We start from the raw sequence: 20,461 nt of genomic DNA on the forward strand, positions 1-20,461 counted from the left end.
TTTAGAATGACAGTGGGGATCTGTGATTAAAACCCCTGCTGTTTTGGACCCATTTCTAGTTTTGGCTTACAGATACTAAGACAAAATATACATGTGTAAATAATTATCCTCTGATCTAGTGTACCTTTGGATGAGTATCTTGATTCTAACATGCGGATCATGCATTAATATTTTCTGGTTAAATAGGATTGGTCTTGGGGGACTCTGTATTATACTTGTGACTTTATGCTTACACTGTAAAAACAATCCAACACTTTCCATTTTTAACTATTTTAAAGAGTCACTGCAGATGTTCTTCTGCAGGGAAATATAGGTTTCTGGTACTAATCCCTTTAATGTTCTGAGCTAGGATGAAGAACTGTGATTATGAAAAAATGATGCCTCAGTAATATCTCTTTCAAGGCATTAAGGCCATAGATAAGCATTTAAATGTGTAAATTCCCTGAGCAGTGGATTAAACTATTTTGAACTAAAGCTCCAATGGGGAATGCATGTGAATTAACCAATTTTCTTCCAGGCAGATTAATAAAATTTAGTAAGGCCTGATTTATAGATGCAGTTTTCCTTGCAGTAAATGTTAAAGGACAACTCCGGCCAAAACTATTTTTTAATATGTTATTACTTATGGAAAGTTAGGCAAATTTCAAATGTACATTCATTATGGGAAATGCAAATATAGGGCTATTTCCCTTAATTTAGTAGATCTGGGAGACTTCAGATTCTCTAAAAAAGTGACGTCACGAACCAGGGGTGTAATTCCAATGGAGTGTCCAGCAGGGGCGCACTATATATAGAAGTCAATGAGTACCATTGACTCCTATATATAGTGCGCCCCTGCTGTACAGTCCATTGGAATTACAATGGATGTGTATGTAATGTAATATACAGTGTTTTTTATTGAATACATTTATGAAATACTTTGGGGAGCAAGTGTCCTTGCTCCCCAAAGTATTCCATAAATGTAATCAATCAGTACATTTGGTGTCCCCGGCCGGCACGTGTGATCGGAGAGCGGCGGCTGGGCAGGGAGTCAGCCATCAGATAGTGTAAAGTTGCCGGATCCCGGAAGAAGCAGGAGGGGGGAGTTGAGGGGCATGATGGCTGCAGTGATGAGCGGCGACCGGCAGCATCAGCGGCGGCGGCGATCTCATAGCGATAACAAAGCTACTACACCTCCCATCACCTGCTCATGCTATGAGCAGGTGATGGGAGTAGTAGTTCAGTGTAGTCCAGAGCGGCGGGGGCGCTTACAGTATCCAAATGTACTGATTGATTACATTTATGGAATACTTTGGGGAGCAAGGACACTAGCTCCCCAAAGTATTTCATAAATGTATTCAATCAAAAACACTGTATATTACATTTACATACACATCCATTGTAATTCCAATGGAGTGTTCAGCAGGGGCGCACTCTATATAGAAGTCAATGGTGCTCATTGACTTCTATATATAGTGCACCCCTGCTGGACACTCCATTGTAATTACACCCTCGGTTCGTGACATCACGGTATTTTAGAGAATCTGAAGTCTCCCTGATTTACTAAATTAAGGGAAATAGCCCTATATGTGCATTTCCCATAATTAATGTACATTAGAAATTTGTCTAACTTTCCGTAAGTAATAACATATTAAAAAATAGTTTTGGCTGGACTTCTCCTTTAAGCAAAACATAGGGAGAAAATATTCTTCTTTCTTCCTTATCTACTTCTAACACTTTTACTATGTCTTAAAGGGGAGCTCTGGATCAGGAAAATTATTATCTATTATAAAGTAAATTTAAAAGATATATAATCTCTATGTAATGTATTACCGTGTCTGCATGGTTCTGTCACTCTGTTGGTTGATTGGCATTCCGGAAGTGAAGAAAACTGAGCTCTGCTCAATCCACTCTGCCTCCTGCTCCTTACTCCCCCCCTCATGAGACAGCATTGACATGACCTTAGCTCACATTGAGTTTGTTTGCTGAGAACAGACTGATGATGTGTTGTGTTACAGCAAGAGAATACAGCATGCTGTGTGGTGTTACAGCTAGAGAATGCAGTGCGCTGTCTGGTGTTACAGGTAGAGAATACAGCGTGCTGTGTGGTGTTACAGGTAGAGAATACAGCATGCTGTGTGGTGTTACAGGTAGAGAATACAGCGCACCTGTAACCCCAAACAGCACACTGTATTCTCTCTACCTGTAACCCCACACAGCATGCTGTATTCTCTACCTGTAACACCACACAGCACGCTGTATTCTCTACCTGTAACACCACACAGCACGCTGTATTCTCTACCTGTAATACCACACAGCATTCTGTATTCTCTACCTGTAACACCACATAGCACTCTGTATTCTCTACCTGTAACACCACATAGCACTCTGTATTCTCTACCTGTAACACCACACAGCATGCTGTATTCTCTACCTGCAACACCACACAACTTGCTGTATTCTCTACCTGTAACACCACACAGCACACTGTATTCTCTACCTGTAACACCACAGCACACTGTATTCTCTACCTGTAACACCACACAGCATGCTGTATTCTCCACCTGTAACACCACACAGCATGCTGTATTCTGTAGCTGTAACAACACACAGCACTCTTTATTCTCTAGCTGTAACACGTTGGGGTTTCTGGACCGTTAGGTACCCTCCCCTTCCTGTGGGTTATGGCTTTGTACTGGTGGTGGTGGTCACCATTGTTAGAGTAGGAACTCATGTTTATTAGTAGACCTGCACGTGGTACATGAGGCAATATGGTTTGATCAAATTATATACTAATTTCTGATGTTGGTTTTTAATGTAGCTGAAAAGCTTTAGTATCAAACATGGGTGAGATGTGCAGCCATTTTTTTGTTCTCCAGGCTTGTACACTGTACTCTCTACCTGTACCACCACACAGCACGCTGTATTCTCTACCAGTAACACCACAAAGTACACTGTATTCTCTACCTGTACTACCACACAGCACACTGTATTCTCTACCTACAACACCACACAGCGTGCTGTATTCTCTACCTGCAACACCACACAGCGTGCTGTATTCTCTACCGGTCCAATAGAAAAAAATCCGAAGCACTCGTTTTTTATATGCAAAAGTGTTCATAAATTTATTAACAGCGTGCAGGAGAGAAGCCAGGAAAATAACAATGCTTTCATTAGCAAGACAATTATTGGATGCAAAGCGACTGTGGACGTTTCGATCCTATCCAGGACCTTTTTCAACGTCGCTGTGGGCATGTCTGGTGGGGAGCGCTCCTGGCGCTATCCTTGGGCGTATCAAGTTCTGTTTATCTTTATTTCATGGGGATACTGCATGAATTAATTGCAGTACTGCATCATTTTTGTAAAGATACTGCAATGAAACTCCAGCATGTGTGAACATAGCCCTAATTTCACTGGAGACTATTGCACAATCAGTGAAGTTGCAGCACCTGCTTCTTTCACTCCTTGTAAGCTGGAGGGGCCTTTCAATGATGGTAATTCACTCAGGGAGATGGGAGACAAGATTGAGCCAATCTTCCCGTGACATTACGCCCTGCCCCCTGTCACATGTTCATCATTGGCCTGTGCTCATCAAACAAACTCAATGTGAGATGGAGGTCACATGATTTCTGTCTCCTGAGGGAAGGGCCAGCAGAGGGAGCAGGAGACAGAGTGGATGGAAAAAAGGCCATTTTTTTTGCTTCCTGAATGTCAGTCAACTACCATTGCTGCAGATCCATACAGACACGGTAATATATTATTATATAGACATCTATGTAACTTTTAATGTACTTTTGACTCAAATTTTTTTTTCCTTACCTGGAGTTCTCCTTTAAAACACAGCACCAAAAACTAATGGAGAGGGGCGGCAACTAGTCATTTGTCGGCATGCAGTGCTGAAATTATTGAGAGGCAAAGAGGCCACTAAGGGGCCAAATGGAGAGTGCTACAGTCTTTTTTTTTTTTTTTTCTTTCTACTATTCAGCAAAATTACTGTACCATGGTCATTGCTGAGCATTAATTACTCCTGAGCTAGCGGTGCCAGGTCACGTTTCTGTTGGATATTAAATTAAAGCTGAGCCGTGATTGGTTGCTATAGGCAAAATTAGACATTTTGGTTTCAGACAGATTGCAAATCTGTGCACTCCAGCCAGAATATTGGTTTAGTAAGTCTCCCCATGTATGTTTTTTTTTTTTTTTTACATTTCCTTCAAATGATTTATATACAACTATTTTATGTTAAAGCGTAACTGTCATTTCAGGGTCATTTTTCGGAAAACAATAATATTAACAGTACAAGCGATTTTAAGAAACTCTGTAATAGGTATTATAAACCAAAAGAGTTTCCTTCTGTTCTGAAAAAGCAGTTTTTCTAGCTCCCCTCTCACTACAGATGAAGCAGGATTTCTGTGTCCATTATGTGGCTATGGAGAGGGGAGGGGCTGAGAGGAGTGAGCACGGAGCAGTCCTGCACAGCACAACACCCTGCAATCTTCTCTCAGCAGTTCATAGATAAGCACTGAGCTTTCTGACCCCGGAGTCCAGCGTTTTAGGTGCCCAGAGAGTCTACAAACAGCTGACCTTCATGTCACCTCTTCCTGCTCCCTCATCTTCCTTCGGCCCCTCCCCCCTTCATAGGAGATAATGGAGAGAGCAGAACCCGTCTTCACTGGCTTCTCTGTAATGAAGACGTGTTTGCCTGATAATGCACAGATAAGAAGTGAGGGCGGGGGAGGCTGGGAAATTGCTTTTTGAGTACAGAAAGAGGCTTTTTTGGCTAATAAAACCTATTACAGAGTTTCTTAAAATCGCTTATACTACTTTTTTTATTTTTGCAATAAAAAAAAACATGACAGTTACGCTCTAAGTAGTATATTTTGCCAACTGTGTAAGGCTAGGTTTACGCTACGTTTTTGCTGTCCATTTAACATATACATTCATAGGAATCTCCCTAATCCATTTGAAACAGATTATATATATAACAGGAATGTGATTGACAACGTATTATTGTACATTAAAATTAAACATACCATACTGAAACGTAAACAGTGAAACGGATGAAAAAACATAGGGGGAGATTTATGAAACTGGTGTAAAGTAGAATTGTCTTAGTTGCCCTTTTTCACTTTTCATTCCTCACAGATTGTGTGAAAAATGAAAGATGGAATCTGATTGGTTGCTAGTGGCAACTAAGACAATTCTACTTTACACCAGTTTCATAAATCTCCCCCTATGTTTTTCCACCCGTTTCACTGTTTCCGTTTCAGTATGGTATGTTTATATATTTTATATTGTAACGTACAGTGTGAACCTAGCCTTATTAGTCTAAGGATTCATAGTACGCGTATTTACTATACTAGCACTTAAATAAATGTGGGGATATCATAAAGCAAAGGTAACAAATATAAGCATAATATATATCTGCACCAGAGATAGCAAATTTACAGTCATAGCGAAGCAAAGCGCCTTTTAACTCTGTGCCGCTCCACCCCAGGTGCCTGGAAAAGTTGGATCCAGTCCATGGAAACTTCTCCCAGTTTCCCAGGACTGGATCCAGCTTTTCCCAGAACGGCAAGGAGCAGTAAGGAGTTAAAAGGCAGCAGGCCCGGACTGCTGAGATAATGAAGCACTTCACTTCATTATTACAGTTAATTTGCTTGTCTCCTAAGGCTGGGTTCACATTGCGTATTTGCAATCTGTTTTTTTCATTCTTTTTTTTTTGCGTGCAACCGTTTTGATTTTTTTTCATTGAATTTCATTATAAAAAAAGGATCAAAAAGGATCCTTTTTTTTTAACAGACACAAAAATGTAGTCAACCTCATTTTTGTGTCCGTTTAAAAATAAAACGGATCTGTTTTGATCCTTTTTTTTAAATGGAAGTCAATGGAAAATCGGATCAAAATGGATGCACATGAATGCATGTTATTTTTCATCCGTTTTTTTTTTTTTGCAAAAAAAAAAAACCAATTGCAAAAACACAGCATGAACCCAGCCTAACCTGCAGTTTGAGATTCTTAATTAATGTAAGAAAACTTTTTACAGGGATACTCATGAAATATGTTGTTGTTGTTAGTGCCATACATTTTATTAAACAATAATTGTCTTTATTATGTAGTCCTTTGAAGAAGTGGATACGTCATTATGTAAGAGATACCATATTTGCCCTCTCATCTGGCCATGGGAAATGTGGAGTAGCAGTTATCAGGACCAGTGGACCTGCTAGTGAAGAGACTTTGCGCCACCTAACAAAGTGGCAGACATTACCTCCACCACGGCAAGTAAAACTTGCATCAATTTTTTGCCCGAAATCTGGGGAGCTGTTGGACAGAGGACTTGTGGTAAGGTTTTCAGGTAATACTTCAGTACAGTTTTTATTACAAATGTTACTTTTTCTGCAATCTGATTTATACAATACAGTGGTGCCTTGGATTACGAGCATAATTCGTTCCAGGACCGTGCTTCTAATCCAAATCCACTCTTAAACCAAAGCAAAACTGTCCATAATAAATCACTGAAATGCAGACAATTGGTTCCACACCCCAAAATAATGATTTATTATTCTGAATAACATGTAAAACAAATGAAACCAACATTTAGAAACAGCTGAATATGTCATATTATAAGTTACTGTACAGTTTAGCAATCAGCATGTGGTGTATAATGTATAGTAAGTGCATAAACCTGAAAAAACAGAAGCAGTTTTTAGATACAGGATGGAACTGCAGATCCCCATAAGGCAGTAGTGTAGTACAACAGGCTAGAATAGAGAAGCAGGGCTGCTGTCAGAGGTCTGTGTGGCCACATGACAGCAATGGGGAAGCGGCATGTGTTCAGCATGGACCAATCAGGAAATGAGAATCACAGAGTGCAGGCAGATAATAGCAGCAGTGTGTATAGCTGAGTGTAAGTGCAGGCATATTATAGCAGCAGTGTGTATAGCTGAATGTGAATGCAGGCATATTATAGCTACAGTGTGTATAGCTAAGTGTAAGTACAGGCACATTATAGCAGCAGTTTGTATAGCTGAGTGTGAGTGCAGGCATATTATAGCAACAGTGTGTATAGCTAAGTGTAAGTACAGGCACATTATAGCAGCAGTGTGTATAGCTAAGTGTAAGTGCAGGCACAGTATAACAGTAATGGAGAGGATGGGAAACTCAAGGGCTGACAGAGACTGCAGGGAGTATGAAGGAATGAGTGGGACATATGTGGGCACAGTATAGCAGCACTCTGTCCAGGGAGAGAGGTGTTATAGCTATGTAGAGATTATCCTCCACAGTCCTGTCCCCTGATGTAAGCCCCAGCCTGAAGTGCATCTGCTATGATTTGGAAGTTGAGGGAGACTTCCTGGGTCAGAGTACAGGGCTGTAGATCCCGCTATGCAGGCCATGGAGTGGATTAAAAATATAGAAAGGCTATGTTCACACACTGTTGAACGTTAATGGATGGCCATCATTTTATGACAAATAACAGTCATTATTTCATAACAATTATTTGCCATTAAATGGCGGCCATCCACTAAATTTCAACAGTGTGTAAACATAGCCTCTCTGTATTTTCAATCCACTCCTGGTTTTGGTTGCAATATGAGGACCAAAATACTGAGCAAATATAATGTGTGCACATAGCCTTACTCTGTTTTAACTGCTAATGTTGAAACACAGCCTTGTAGACCACTGGTTTAGGTTCTGATCAGGAACACAAGAAACTTGGCAAAAACACAAATCTGGAAACACTGCCTAATGGCTTATACCCAAACACAAAACCTACGGACAGGTAAGTGCTGTAGTGTAGCAACCAATCATATTTCACTATTCATTCCTCACAGATTCTTTGAAAAATGAAAGGTGAAATCTGATTGCTGGGGGCAACTAAGACAATTCTACTTTACACCAGTTAGATAAATATCCCCCTTTGTTTCAAAATGGTGTGTTAATGTAAGGCTGGATTAGGGGCTGTAACAGGAAGGTAAAAATACTTTTGGAATCAGGGCACGCAGGGTTATAAAATGATATAAAAACTCACAGGTCCTCTTTAACACTGTTTACTTATCTATTCAGCTCTTAAACCACTTTTAGTTTGAGTACAAATCCTCTGACTTGTGTGTTTACATTTTATAATTTATTTCTATATACAGAGCAACAATGACATCTACAGATTTCTTTAGGGTACTACAGAATATGCACTGTGCAAGACCTTATAATAATTTAGCTGCATCTGATTACGAGATGGAGAACAAAAGCTGTTTTTTCATTCTGGACCTCATACACATATTTACCTTATCATAATCTGACTGATATCTTCTGACATGATTTTGATGTACAAATGAAATGTTTGATGTTTTCACTGAGGATGCAGTCTATTTTTATACATTATATACTACGCTATATACATCTATCAAGATGATAATGCTACCTTGTATTTACAATTAGAGATGAGTAAATCGCCTGTCTAAATGAACCGAAGCACTCCGTTTGATTGGCAAGAGGCTTATCAGCCTGCTGCCTTTCAACTCTTTTCTGCTCCCTGCCGCTCCACCCTGGGTGCTGGGAAAAGCTGGATCCAGTTCTGGGAAATTTCTCACATTTTCTCAGGACTTTTCCCGACACCTAGGGTGGAGCGAAAGGGAGCTAAACAGAGTTCAAAGGCAGCAGGCTGATGAGCCTCTTGCCAATCAAATGAAGCTTTGTTTAGACAGGCGATTAATTCATCTCTCTTTACAGTGTAACAATTACAATGAGGCATGTTCACATTCTCCTGATATTTTTTTTAGGATATATTAATGTAGACAGGATGATTAAACCAAAGGAAAAGTTCTGACTGACTGACCAGCTGTATAATGTTTTTTCAGGTCCACGTAGCTTCACAGGAGAAGACTGCTGTGAATACCATGTTCATGGTGGGACGGCTGTAGTCCATGGTGTACTTCAGGCTTTAGGTATGTCCTATTTCGGCCTCCCTTAACTTAGAGATTTTAAACAGAACTATACAGAGGCACTAAGACACCCGTCCACCATCAGACCTGCTGGTGAGCGACAGTAGAGGAGATAAAAACTGTAATAATTAGGCAGTGTAAACTAAACAGTCTACTGGTGATATTTGAAAATCTGGCACATTTTTAGACTGACTAAGGTTGCACCATCTATTGGTTTAGTTTTACACCAAAATGTGGATCTGGTGCATTTAAAGGGAAACGATAAGCAGGTTACAGTTTCAATCTGCTGACATGTCCGTATATCGCACATGGTGCTGAGGATAAAGATAATTTTGCAAAATGTGCAACATGGATCCGATTTTTGGCACATACACTTTTATTTACTTCCCACAGTTGATGTGATAATTTATAATAAGAAAGGTAAAAACCTTTCGGTTTTGTACTACTTGTAGGATCTCTGCAAATGCTCCGTCCAGCAGAACCAGGTGAATTCACCAAAAGAGCCTTTCAAAATGGAAAACTTGATTTAACTGAGGTTGAGGGTCTTGGGGATCTCATTCATGCAGAGACTGAGGTGCAGAGAAGGCAGGCCTTGCGTCAGATGTCCGGTAAACTTGGACAGCTATACCAGAGATGGAGCCACAAACTAACTGTGGTAAGAGAAATTCTTATAACTTATAGTTGTGGATTCTGCTTGAAATTCCGCCCGTAAAATATGAACAGAGCATCGTCCCATTCTGTTCAATAGCATTTCCGCTCTGTAGTTCCACTGTGTTCAATAGGATTTCCGCTCTGTTGTTCCACTGCGTTCAATAGAATTTCCGCTCTGCTGTTCACATGGTGAAATTTTTGCACATAATTTTCCACCATGGAGCCGCTTTCTGCCCAAAAATTGACATCAATTCTTTGACATCAGTCAGTTCTGTAAACGGATTCCGTTAGATAAATTCCATAGAAGGGAATCAATGGGGCTTGAATTCCGCTTGAATTTCACGCCTAGGGTGGGTTCACACTGAGGAATTCTCGAGGAATTGAAGCAAAAAGTTTTCTGCTTGAAATTCCTCGCCTATTCAGCTCTGGCAGAATGTGAGCGGAATTCAAGCAGAATTTCAAGCAGAATTAAACCCCATTGACTTCTATAGGATTCCTCTAGCGGATTCTTCTAGACATGTCAATTCTTCAGGCGGAAAACAGATCCACGGCGGAACTTTCAGCGCAGAAACTCCGCTGTGTGAACAAATAAGGAGGAGATCACACACATACAGCAGTACAGAACATGTAGTATCACAGTGTACTGTAGGGAGGAGATAATACACACACAGCGCGCTGGCAGCCTTTTCTCTCTCATGGACCCGGAAGCAAGAGACATCGCTGGACGGCGGAGGCAGGTGACGGTGAGGCGGACGGCGGGCGAATGGAGTGGCGATCGTCACCGGAGGGATGGTGAGTATGGTGTCTGTGTGTGTCTGTGTTTTTTTTTGGGGGGGGGGGGTCCCGCCGGAGTTGTCCTTTAACTCTGGTCTCAAGTTACGATGGACCAGAAAGGACCATTGTATGGTAAAGATATTGTAACCTGAGGCCATTCAAGTTGAGGGACCAGTGTAGTTTATTCCGCAGTATTTTGCTATTTTTTATGTAGGATAACAGAATGTGCAAAAACTTAATATGTCAGCATTTAGGGTGTGTTTACACAGGTATAAACGTCATGTTTTTTGATGGGTAACTGCAATGGTTTCATTGTCATTAACCATGTGGTTTCACCTTAAAAAAAAAACAAACCCTACTCCTATTGATTTTAATGGGAGACTGTCGGCTCTGTTAAAATTAGATACAGTGGAACAGTTTGTGTCATCAGCCTTCTTCCTACAACTTGTAAAATGTACTCTTTCTTACTAGGCTGTTGCTCACATTGAGGCCTTCATAGATTTTAGCGAGGATGATAATGTAGAGGAAGGTGTTCTACTAGCAGGTAAGCGTTTCCATTAACAATCTATGTATGAATATGTAATAACATATTGAGCTCAGATAAACTGATACAATATTGCATCTGTAAGGTCCCTAAAGGCCCTATTCCACAGAACGATATTCGTCCTGTGGAATAGAAGGCAACGATCAGCCGAGATTATTCATGTCGGCTGATCGTCGCAGTCTGTCTTTCAACATGTTGAAAAATAAACGACTCATACAGCAACGCTGCCGTCGCACTGTGGAATAGGACCGGCGGCAGCAGACCGCTGCTGTATGCTATGGGCTGGCAGGACAATCTAGCAATTACACAGGCAGACCCCCTCGCAGCTGCCCGCACCCCTCGGACTCACCCATTAGCTGCTGCCGCGTGTAAAAGCGGTGGCAGCAAGCGGGGAACGAGGAGCAAACGAGCACTGATATCGCTCGTTGGCTCCTCCAGTCGCCCCGAGGAATAGGGCCTGAAGCCTGTCGCCACTCCTGACCAGTTTTAGTGAATACTTGTATTCCCCATTGAATAGCAATTCTGGAACATCTTAGCTTATATCTTTGCAATGTGTGATGTTCCTCTGTTATTCCTACTAGCATTGTATGACTAAATAACCAACTGAGTGTCACCTGTTGAGGCCATGTCCCTACATTGTCTGATACTATAAAATCAGAGCTGGCACTTCCACACTGTGTATGTGTATTGTATGCATTTGCTAAAACAGATAACAGATAGGAGTAGGGACAAGTCCTATTTAAATGGTTACCCTGGTGATAAAAAAGTAGTTCGTAGATATGGTCAGGGAGTAAATGGGTCAGCTGCTGCAGTCTTTCCCTAGCTGTATCTCCTAAACAGAGAGGGTGTTAGCAGTGACAACAACTTTTGACATGTCTAAATCACATGTCAAAAGCTTTTTTTGATGCATCTCTTTAAGTTACCTAAAAAAGCAGTTACTTCTTAAAGTGTCACTGTCTTAACTTTCAAAATCTAAATCAACAGTAGATGTGATATAAAGCAAGTTTGCAATTTATATTCATTTTTTTTTTAGTTATGGAAAACACGGCGCTTCCTGTTTTCTGACTTTTTTTCCCCCCAGAAAATAGGAAACAGTCAGAAAACAGGAAGTCCTGTGTTTTCCAGGTCATCTGAGCACTCACAGAGAGAAGGCAGTCATGTGATTCATGGACATATTGAGCCGTGACTCTCTGTACTGGCCGGAATTTCTGTGTTTAGTCGTTTTTTTTCAACCAGCACAAGTCAGAAAATCTGTCCTCTGGAGACTGGACCTGGATTTCTGGTAAGTTCAGCTTTGTTTTACAGCATGATAACAAAAAAATAATGAATGTATATTGCAAACTTGCTTTGTTTCACATCTACTGTTGATTTAGATTTTGAAAGTTATAACAACAGTGACACTTTAAAGGGAACCAATCACACTAAAATTGGCCATAAAGCTAAGGAAACATGCTGGTAGATTAGCCAGCACGCTTCCTAAACATCTCCCTGTACCCTCCGTCCCCTGTACATACAGCCCGCAAATTTAGTTTAACAGGCTGTTAAACTAAATTTGTGGGCTTTATGTACAGGGGACGGAGGGTACAGGGGGATGTTTAGGAAGCGTGCTGGCTGATCTACCAGCACGTTTCCTTAGCTTTATGGCCAATTTTAGTGTGATTGGTTCCCTTTAAGCAATGTACAGAAATGGCTGAATTAATTTGAATTTGCAGTAGAAATGGATGTAGTTTTCAAAACTCTCTTTCTTCACTTCTCTCTATCTCTCTCTCTTCTGACTCTTCAATTTTCATGCAGTTGTGCAAAAAGAATATATAATGGGGGATATTATCATTCTGTGTACCAGCACAAAGTGACCAAATTGTGAAAAATAAATTTAGTTTGAAATTGTAATTTGCGCAACATTTCTTTTAACAGAAACAGGACTTGCACAAGAAGTTTGAATCCCCTTTTAAAGTTTGTATATTATTTTCTGTTTAACTTGTCTTATTAAAATGGCAGTTGATGAAGTTGTTGAAAAACTTCAGAAAGAACTGGAGGAACATCTTATGGACAACCGACGAGGAGAGAGACTGAGAGATGGGATACAGGTTGTTCTGACAGGAGCTACCAATGCAGGAAAAAGCAGCCTTCTAAATGTAATAAGTAAGTCCCGATCTGTTCTAAAATACATACTTGAAGGAGTAAACACTAGTGGTCATGTGTTCTCATTTTCAAAGTTCACTGGTATATACTGTAGTGTGACCTTTCCTTCCTCCCAGTTTGGACTTTATGCATGGGTGTAGGAACAGCTAAAAGGAATCTTTTAGCTGAAATGCAGGTTCCAAACTGCTTACACTGTTAGGGCTCATGCACACTGAGCAAAAGACGAGGAATTAAAGAGGAAAGATTTCTGCTTGAAATTCCTGCTTTGGCAGAATAGAAGCTGAATTTGAGCAGATTTCATGCAGAATGTAAGTGGAATTTAAGCAGAATTTTAAGCACAATTCAAGCCCCATTGACTTCTATAGGATTCCTCTAGCAAAATCTGCCCAAAGAAGTGACATGTCACTTCTTTGGGCAGAAAGCAGATCTGCGGCAGAAAATTCTGCTTGGAAATTCTGCAGTGTGAACAACCGAGTGGAAATCCCATTGAACACAATAGAACATTGCTCTGTTCATTCTTTTATAGGAGGAATTTCAAGCAGAATTTAAGAGCGTGTGCATGAGCCCTTAGATAGCTATTCACATCGGAGATTTGGCAGCACTCACCAGTAGATGCAAATATTCTTTATTTTAGCATAAAACCCTGGGTCTTAAAGTAGTGTTCCAATGAAAGGAGCGACATCCTTTTCGCATCATCCAGCTCTCAGCAGTTTTGATTGGAACATTGTTACTGCTGCAACGGCAACCTGTGTCCCAGGCCGCTGCTGCACTCGTTCTCCCTGGCAGGGGCTAGGTGCTGCCATCTCTTCAGCCCTCTCGAGCGTCTCACCAGTCCCCACTCCTGCCTTTTCCTTTACCCTTTCCCATGCCCCCACAGTGCAGGGTCATGGCTCATGGTCCTCCGTTGGGCTCCCGATCCTATGATGTCACAGCCCCACTCAGAAATGCCCACTCAGCCAATTATTGACAGGCCGGATACAGCTACAGTCACTGACTTGCTAAGCGTGTAGTTCCTGTGGGGCTGAGATGATACATCTGGGCCTATGTCTGAACTCTACATCACTATGGCAACATAGAAGACTGTCGGCAAGAAAAAAACACCTGCTCCTTCTAGTCTAGTTCTGAGTTGTTCAGGACATGGTGGCTGTAGACTGGCTACATCCACTACACACACATACAGAGGAGAATCTGCTTTATATCTTTGCCTTATTCACTCAGAAGTTGCTCCAGGATCATGTAGGACATTAGGAAGAAGCTGCTGTGCTGGATTTATTTTACACTAGTTACCCCGGTGTCTGACTGGCCATTTATGAAGGAGCTGGAGTCGGTCCCTGATAAAATTCAGGAGTCAAAGTCGGAGCTGTGGCTTACCGACTGCACAGCCCTGCTATAAAAGGTTGCACCTGTCCTGATTTCCCTTGTTGGTGCCTCTGCATTGTTACCCTTAGCATTGTGGTCCCGTGACTCCTGCCCATGATTTCTGCTTTGTTCCTACTTGCTCTCCTGCCTATGTGTCTCCAGCTTCACCTTAGCTGCCACCACTAGCAAGTCAATCCAGGGGTAGGGGTCACTTGGCGCAGCAAATCTAACCCACCTTGCGACGGACCCTGGTGAAGACTAGCAGCCCCTTAGACTCTGATTCCTGGTACGGCTTACTCCATTGTTAGCGGTGGCTCAGTGGATCTGTGACTCCAGTCATTATATACATGAATTATAGCTGACAGATTCCTTTTAACATAAACGCTTGTTTTAAACTATAGGTCACTTTCTGGAAACCTTCCCTTTAATGAACATCCCAGGCAAAACTGCATGTTTTAACTGTATGATTGTAATAAAGTGAGATGTCTAATTTGTATGTACAGTTAAATATATGCAGACATGTGGTTAATAGACCACAAAAGCATACAGAGGTGATCATTCTCAGAATTTCACTCTGCAGCTAACACACCAGGGGACTAGTCATGTGTAATTGTATACGTCTCCACAAGGTGGTATTGCTGATTGTAGAAAAATGTATTCACATGTGTATATACGCTCTAAAACCATATTGCAAAGTCACTGTTCCCTTCTTGACAAACCTTAATAATTTTCAATATTGATTGCAAGTGACAAACACTTTTTATTTAATTGTGAATTGTTGATTCAAGGGTGGCATTGCTGCAGCAGGACACTGCCTCTGAAAGCCAGGGGGGGGTGTCTGCTCCAGTAAGGTGGGAAGCAGAAGTTCAGGGCAGGCCAGGCAGGTACTGGTAGTGGGGGACTCAATTATTAGGGGGACAGACAGGGCAATCTGTCACAAAGACCGGGATCGTCGAACAGTGTGTTGCCTTCCGGGCGCTCGAGTTCGTCACATCGCGGATCGGGCTGACAGATTACTGGGAGGGGCTGGCGATGACCCAGCAGTCATGGTGCACATTGGCACCAATGCTAAAGTTAGAGGTAGGTGGCGGGTCCTTAAAAACGATTTCAGGGACTTAGACATGAAGCTTAAAACTAGGACCTCCAAGGTGATATTCTCCGAAATATTACCTGTACCACGAGCCACACCTGAGAGACAGCGGGAGATTAGGGAGGTAAATAAGTGGCTCAAGAGCTGGTGTAGGATAGAGGGGTTTGGGTTCATGGAGAACTTGGCTGACTTCTTAGTCGGTTACAGGCTCTACGGTAGGGACGGCTGCATCTCAATGGGGAGGGTGCAGCCATGCTGGGGGGGAAGATGGCTAAGAGGTTGGAGGAGTGTTTAAACTAGGGACCAGGGGGAGGGCAACTACAATATAGTAAGTGAAGACAGAGTAGATGGAGAGCTGGGCCTAGAGTATGAAACTGGGGTGGAGCGGCCGGACGGGATACAACAGTCACTAGTGACAAGAGGAAAGGGAATATGGAAAAACATATTAACTGTATGTATACTAATGCTCGAAGCCTCACTAATCAGGGCTCCAGATGGCGACCAAAATGGTCGCCAATGCGACTGCCATTTTGCAAATGGCGCCCAGATTTATTAATCTGGGCGCCATTTGCGACTGGCCCCGGCGGCGGCGCGCTGTCTCTTTAAGATGCGCGGCTGATGCGCGGCTGCCGGGGGTGTCCCATCCTATCCCCGGCAGCGCGGCGCATCAGTGAGCTGCCTGGGGCCCTGACTTCCGGCACAGGAAGCGCACGTCAGAGACGCTTCCTGTGTCAGAAGTCACAGCCCCGGCGTACACTGACGCGCTGCGCTGCCGGGGATGGGACGGAACACCCCCGGCAGCCGCGCATCAGCCGGGGACAGCACCTAAAGAAGAAGAGGATCGCCGGGGGAGCGGGTTGTCAGGTGAGTTTGTTTGTTTGTTTTTTTTAAATATTGCTTAGCTTAGAGGAAAGGGGGGGGCTTTATAATGGGGGGAAGAGAAGGGGGGCATCTATAATGGGGGGAGAAGAGGGGCCATCTTCAAGGGGGGGAGAGGGGGCCATCTATAAGGGGAGGGGGTATCTATAAGGGGAGGGGGTATCTATAAGGGGGGGAGAAGAGGGGGCATCTATAATGGGGGGGAGAGGAGGGGGCATCTATAAGGGGAGGGGGTATCTATAAGGGGAGGGGGTATCTATAAGGGGGGGAGAAGAGGGGGCATCTATAATGGGGGGGAGAGGGGGCATCTATAAGGGGAGAGGGGGGCATCTATAAGGGGGGGGGGAGAGGGGGCATCTATAATGGGGGTAGAGAGGGGGCATCTATAAGGGGAGGGGACATCTATAAGGGGAGGGGGCCATCTATAAGTGTAGGGCAAACTGGCTGCAGACACTGGGAGATAGATATATGCACAATTATTATTATCAGGGCCCCTCAGGTGTCTGTATTGTAGGGGGTCACTTGCATTAGTCACTAGGTGAGAGATATATCTATCTATATACACATCTTGTGGGGGGTCACTATGGCTGCAGTCATAAGTCTAGCTCAGTATGTATAGACTGTTGCAAGCTTTTAAAGGGAACCTGTCACCCCCGATGCCGGGGTGACAGGCTCCCAACCCCCCGTTAGAACCCCCTATACTCACCTCATCCCGCCGGGTCCCGCTTCTGAAGATGGTCGGGTCACGGATATCTCAGCCGCTGCAGCCTGACGCGCACACTAAGAGATGAGTCCAATGCACATAGAGAATGAAAGAGCACTGGACTCTCCCGTCATTCTCTATGAGCATTGGACTCATCTCTCAGCGCACGCCGGGCTGCAGCGGCTGAGATCTCCGTGACCCGACCATCTTCAGAAGCGGGACCCGGCGCGATGAGGTGAGTATAGGGGGTTCTAACGGGGGGTTGGGAGCCTGTCACCCCGGCACGGGGGTCGACAGGTTCCCTTTAAGTTCAAGTTCAGAAGAGTAAGCCTCATTAGAAGGCTAGCCAAGTGAGGCTGAAGTACTGAGTCAGACTGAAAACGTTCAACATGGAAACTTGCAACTTGACAACCATATACAAACTAAGAAAAGAAAGGATCTAAAGGAGGAGGATGCTGCCGTGGCCTCTGCACACAGTAAGTCCCATTTAACATAACATTAATTTTACATGGTTTAAAATGTTGGCGACCAAATATTCTATTTGGCGCCTAAATTTTTCAGGTTAGGAGCCAATGGCTCCTAGGTAAATTTTTTAGTCTGGAGCCCTGCTAATAAAGCTGAGGAATTAGAACTCATAATGGTTGAAGAGAAATATGATATAGTGGGGATAAGCGAGACATGGCTGGATGAGAGTTATGACTGGGCTGTTAATATCCAGGGTTATAGTCTATTTAGAAATGACCGTAAAATTAAGAAAGGGGGAGGGGTCTGTCTATATTTTAAATCATGCCTTAAGCCCATTCTGCGGGAGGATATAAGTGATGATAATGTGGAATCTCTTTGGGTAGAAATAAGGGGAGGGACGAAGAATAATAAAATTCTTATAGGAGTGAGTTATAAACCTCCAAGTATAGCAGAAAAATCTGAAAATCTTCTTATAAGACAAATAGATGCGTCAGCGAAGCAGGGTGACGTCATTATTATGGGGGACTTTAACTACCCAAATATAAACTGGAAAGCAGAAACCTGCAGCTCCAGGAAGGGAAGCGAGTTTCTGGAAATAGTAAAAGATAATCACCTTTCCCAACAAGTACAGGAACCAACAAGAGGGGGGCACTCCTGGACGTAATCTTAACCAATAGGCCAGACAGAATATAAAAAATAGAGGTGGGGGGGGTCACCTAGGTAATAGTGACCATAACATAGTAAGTTTTCAATTATCCTTCAGTAAAATGATTAGTAGAGGGGCTACAAAAATATTAAATTTTAGGAAGGCTAATTTCCAAAAACTAAGAGAGGACCTTGGGAACATAGACTGGGACAATGCCTTCAGAAATAAAAGTACACAAGAGAAATGGGACATATTTAAGAGCATCCTGGGTAAATCATGTGAACGGCACATACCATATGGGAATAAACGTAGTAGAAATAAGAGAAATCCAATGTGGTTAACGTCAGCTGTAAGGGGTGCAATAAATGATAAGAAACAAGCATTCAGACTACTAAAACAAGAAGGTAGTGGGGAAGCATTGAGCAACTATAGACAGAAGAATAGAATGTGTAAAATGCAAATAAAAGAAGCAAAAATAGCAACAGAAAGAAGGATAGCCACAGAAAGTAAAACGAATCCCAAAATGTTCTTCACCTATATAAACAACTAAAGACTTAAAACCGAAAATGTTGGTCCCCTCAAAAATAATCTGCGTGTAATGGTGGAGGGGGAAGAGGAAAAGGCCAATCTACTAAATACATTCTTCTCTACTGTATTCACAGAGGAGAATCCCATAACAGAGGACATCATCCTCTCAAAAGAAAAAAAGCATATGCACAAAAAATGGTAGCACATCACGAACATCTTTATTATAACACTGACATAGAAACAAAAATACCACATAAATATATGAATGTACAGGAGTAGTAAAATGAGAGAGACAACACCCCAAATACTGCTCTACATTAAAAACACTAAAATGTCACCATAAGTCCTGCTGGTGTACCAGCCAGGGATAATCTACCACTCTGACTCTGGACTGTATGTACAATAACAAATATCCAACATCTCTACCTAGACAGAGACCCAGTAAAACAAAATATAACCACAAATAATGGAGCATAGAAAAAAAATTGGAAAAGATCACCATATACAGTCCAACAGAATGAGAATCAGATGGGATAAGAAATCACCCCACGTGTTCCGCCGTCTAGCGGCTTCCTCAGGGATGTTCTTTTTTTTTTGTGTGTGTCTCCTCTTCTCCTCGGTGGAAGGGTATGGGGGGAGGGAATAGGGTGGGACAAGGAGTAAATTAGGTTAAGTTAAGTTAAGAATAGATAATTGGATTACCGGTATAGTAACGAGCTGTGGCAATAAAGATCCTCTATCTTGTTTCGGATTAAATCAGGCAGCTGATTGATATACTATTGGGACAAGGTGTAGAGATGGAGTAACATAATTGCTGTACAGTTCAAGGAAATGTTATAGTAAGAACTATGGATGTACGCTTTTTTTTTTTGTATAAAAGAGTGTGACCAGTGGAGTACACGCGGGGCATCGGAATTATGGTGTTAGTTAAGGGGAGGATTAAGGGGGGTGGTCGTGGGGGGGGGGGGCCTGTGTGAGCCCGGGTGGGGGCCGCTCGTCGATCCTGGGCTCGGCCAGTTAGGTATGCAAGTGGGTTTTTGTTTTTTTTTGTTTTTTTCTCTTTCTTTTTCTCTTCGTTATTAATTTTATCTGAAATTGCCTTAAGGCAGGAGTAGATGATGTTCTCTTCTTTCATGTCCCTGGGCGGAGCTCGCCTTGGTGTGGCCTTTGGGTTGAGTGTATTAAAAATTTGTCTCTCTGAGGGCCATGGTTGACTACAATAAATGGTTAGCTGGCCACCAGGGGAATATGGAAGAAATGCGGAACCCCTGCAGTGGCAGTGGAGGGGTTCAGGCAAAACCTTAAGATGAGGGTCCCGAGGGTGGTTGGACACCCATCTGGAGAAGGTGGGGGTCTGACGATCAGGGACCCATTGGGTGTGAGTGGATTGGTAGATGCGGATGGCGGCGGTGGCTTGGTCTGCCCATGGGGTTATGGATGGGGAGGAGAATCAATTTTTGTAGGTTGTTTTTTTTTTTCTTTTGGGTATTATTTTCATTTATTTATTTATTTATTTCACATTTGGATGGCTGGTATGCTTTCGTTGGGCTGGGGGGGGGGGGGGGCGCGGCCCTCGCGTGGGTGGGCGGGGGCGGGGACCCTCCACGATAAGATAAGAATAGAATGTGGGTGAATAGTTAGTGGGAGGTGGAAGTGTGAGAGAGGTAAAACATTTTGCAAGATTATCCGGGGCCTCGTGTTGTGACTCCACGGGAGTAATAGGTTTTGTATCGGTTTTGGGTATTTATAAAGAGTTGCTCCTTCT

General features: G+C 42.7%; 1 protein-coding gene across 6 annotated transcripts in view; it reads left to right on the forward strand.

Moving 5' to 3' along the window:
• GTPBP3 (GTP binding protein 3, mitochondrial) overlaps nucleotides 1-20,461 on the forward strand; it is a 91,519-nt gene that overhangs the window by 38,196 nt on the left and 32,862 nt on the right. For all 6 annotated transcript variants that reach the window (XM_069962226.1, XM_069962224.1, XM_069962227.1 and 3 more), the window contains exons 3-7: nucleotides 6,096-6,331; nucleotides 8,832-8,918; nucleotides 9,368-9,570; nucleotides 10,812-10,884; nucleotides 12,883-13,026. In XM_069962226.1, coding sequence (XP_069818327.1) covers nucleotides 6,096-6,331; nucleotides 8,832-8,918; nucleotides 9,368-9,570; nucleotides 10,812-10,884; nucleotides 12,883-13,026 — 743 coding nt within the window. The remainder of the gene's footprint in view (nucleotides 1-6,095; nucleotides 6,332-8,831; nucleotides 8,919-9,367; nucleotides 9,571-10,811; nucleotides 10,885-12,882; nucleotides 13,027-20,461) is intronic.

This window comes from Dendropsophus ebraccatus, chromosome 3 (genome assembly GCF_027789765.1).
Source record: "Dendropsophus ebraccatus isolate aDenEbr1 chromosome 3, aDenEbr1.pat, whole genome shotgun sequence".
NCBI classification, from domain to species: Eukaryota; Metazoa; Chordata; class Amphibia; order Anura; family Hylidae; genus Dendropsophus; species Dendropsophus ebraccatus.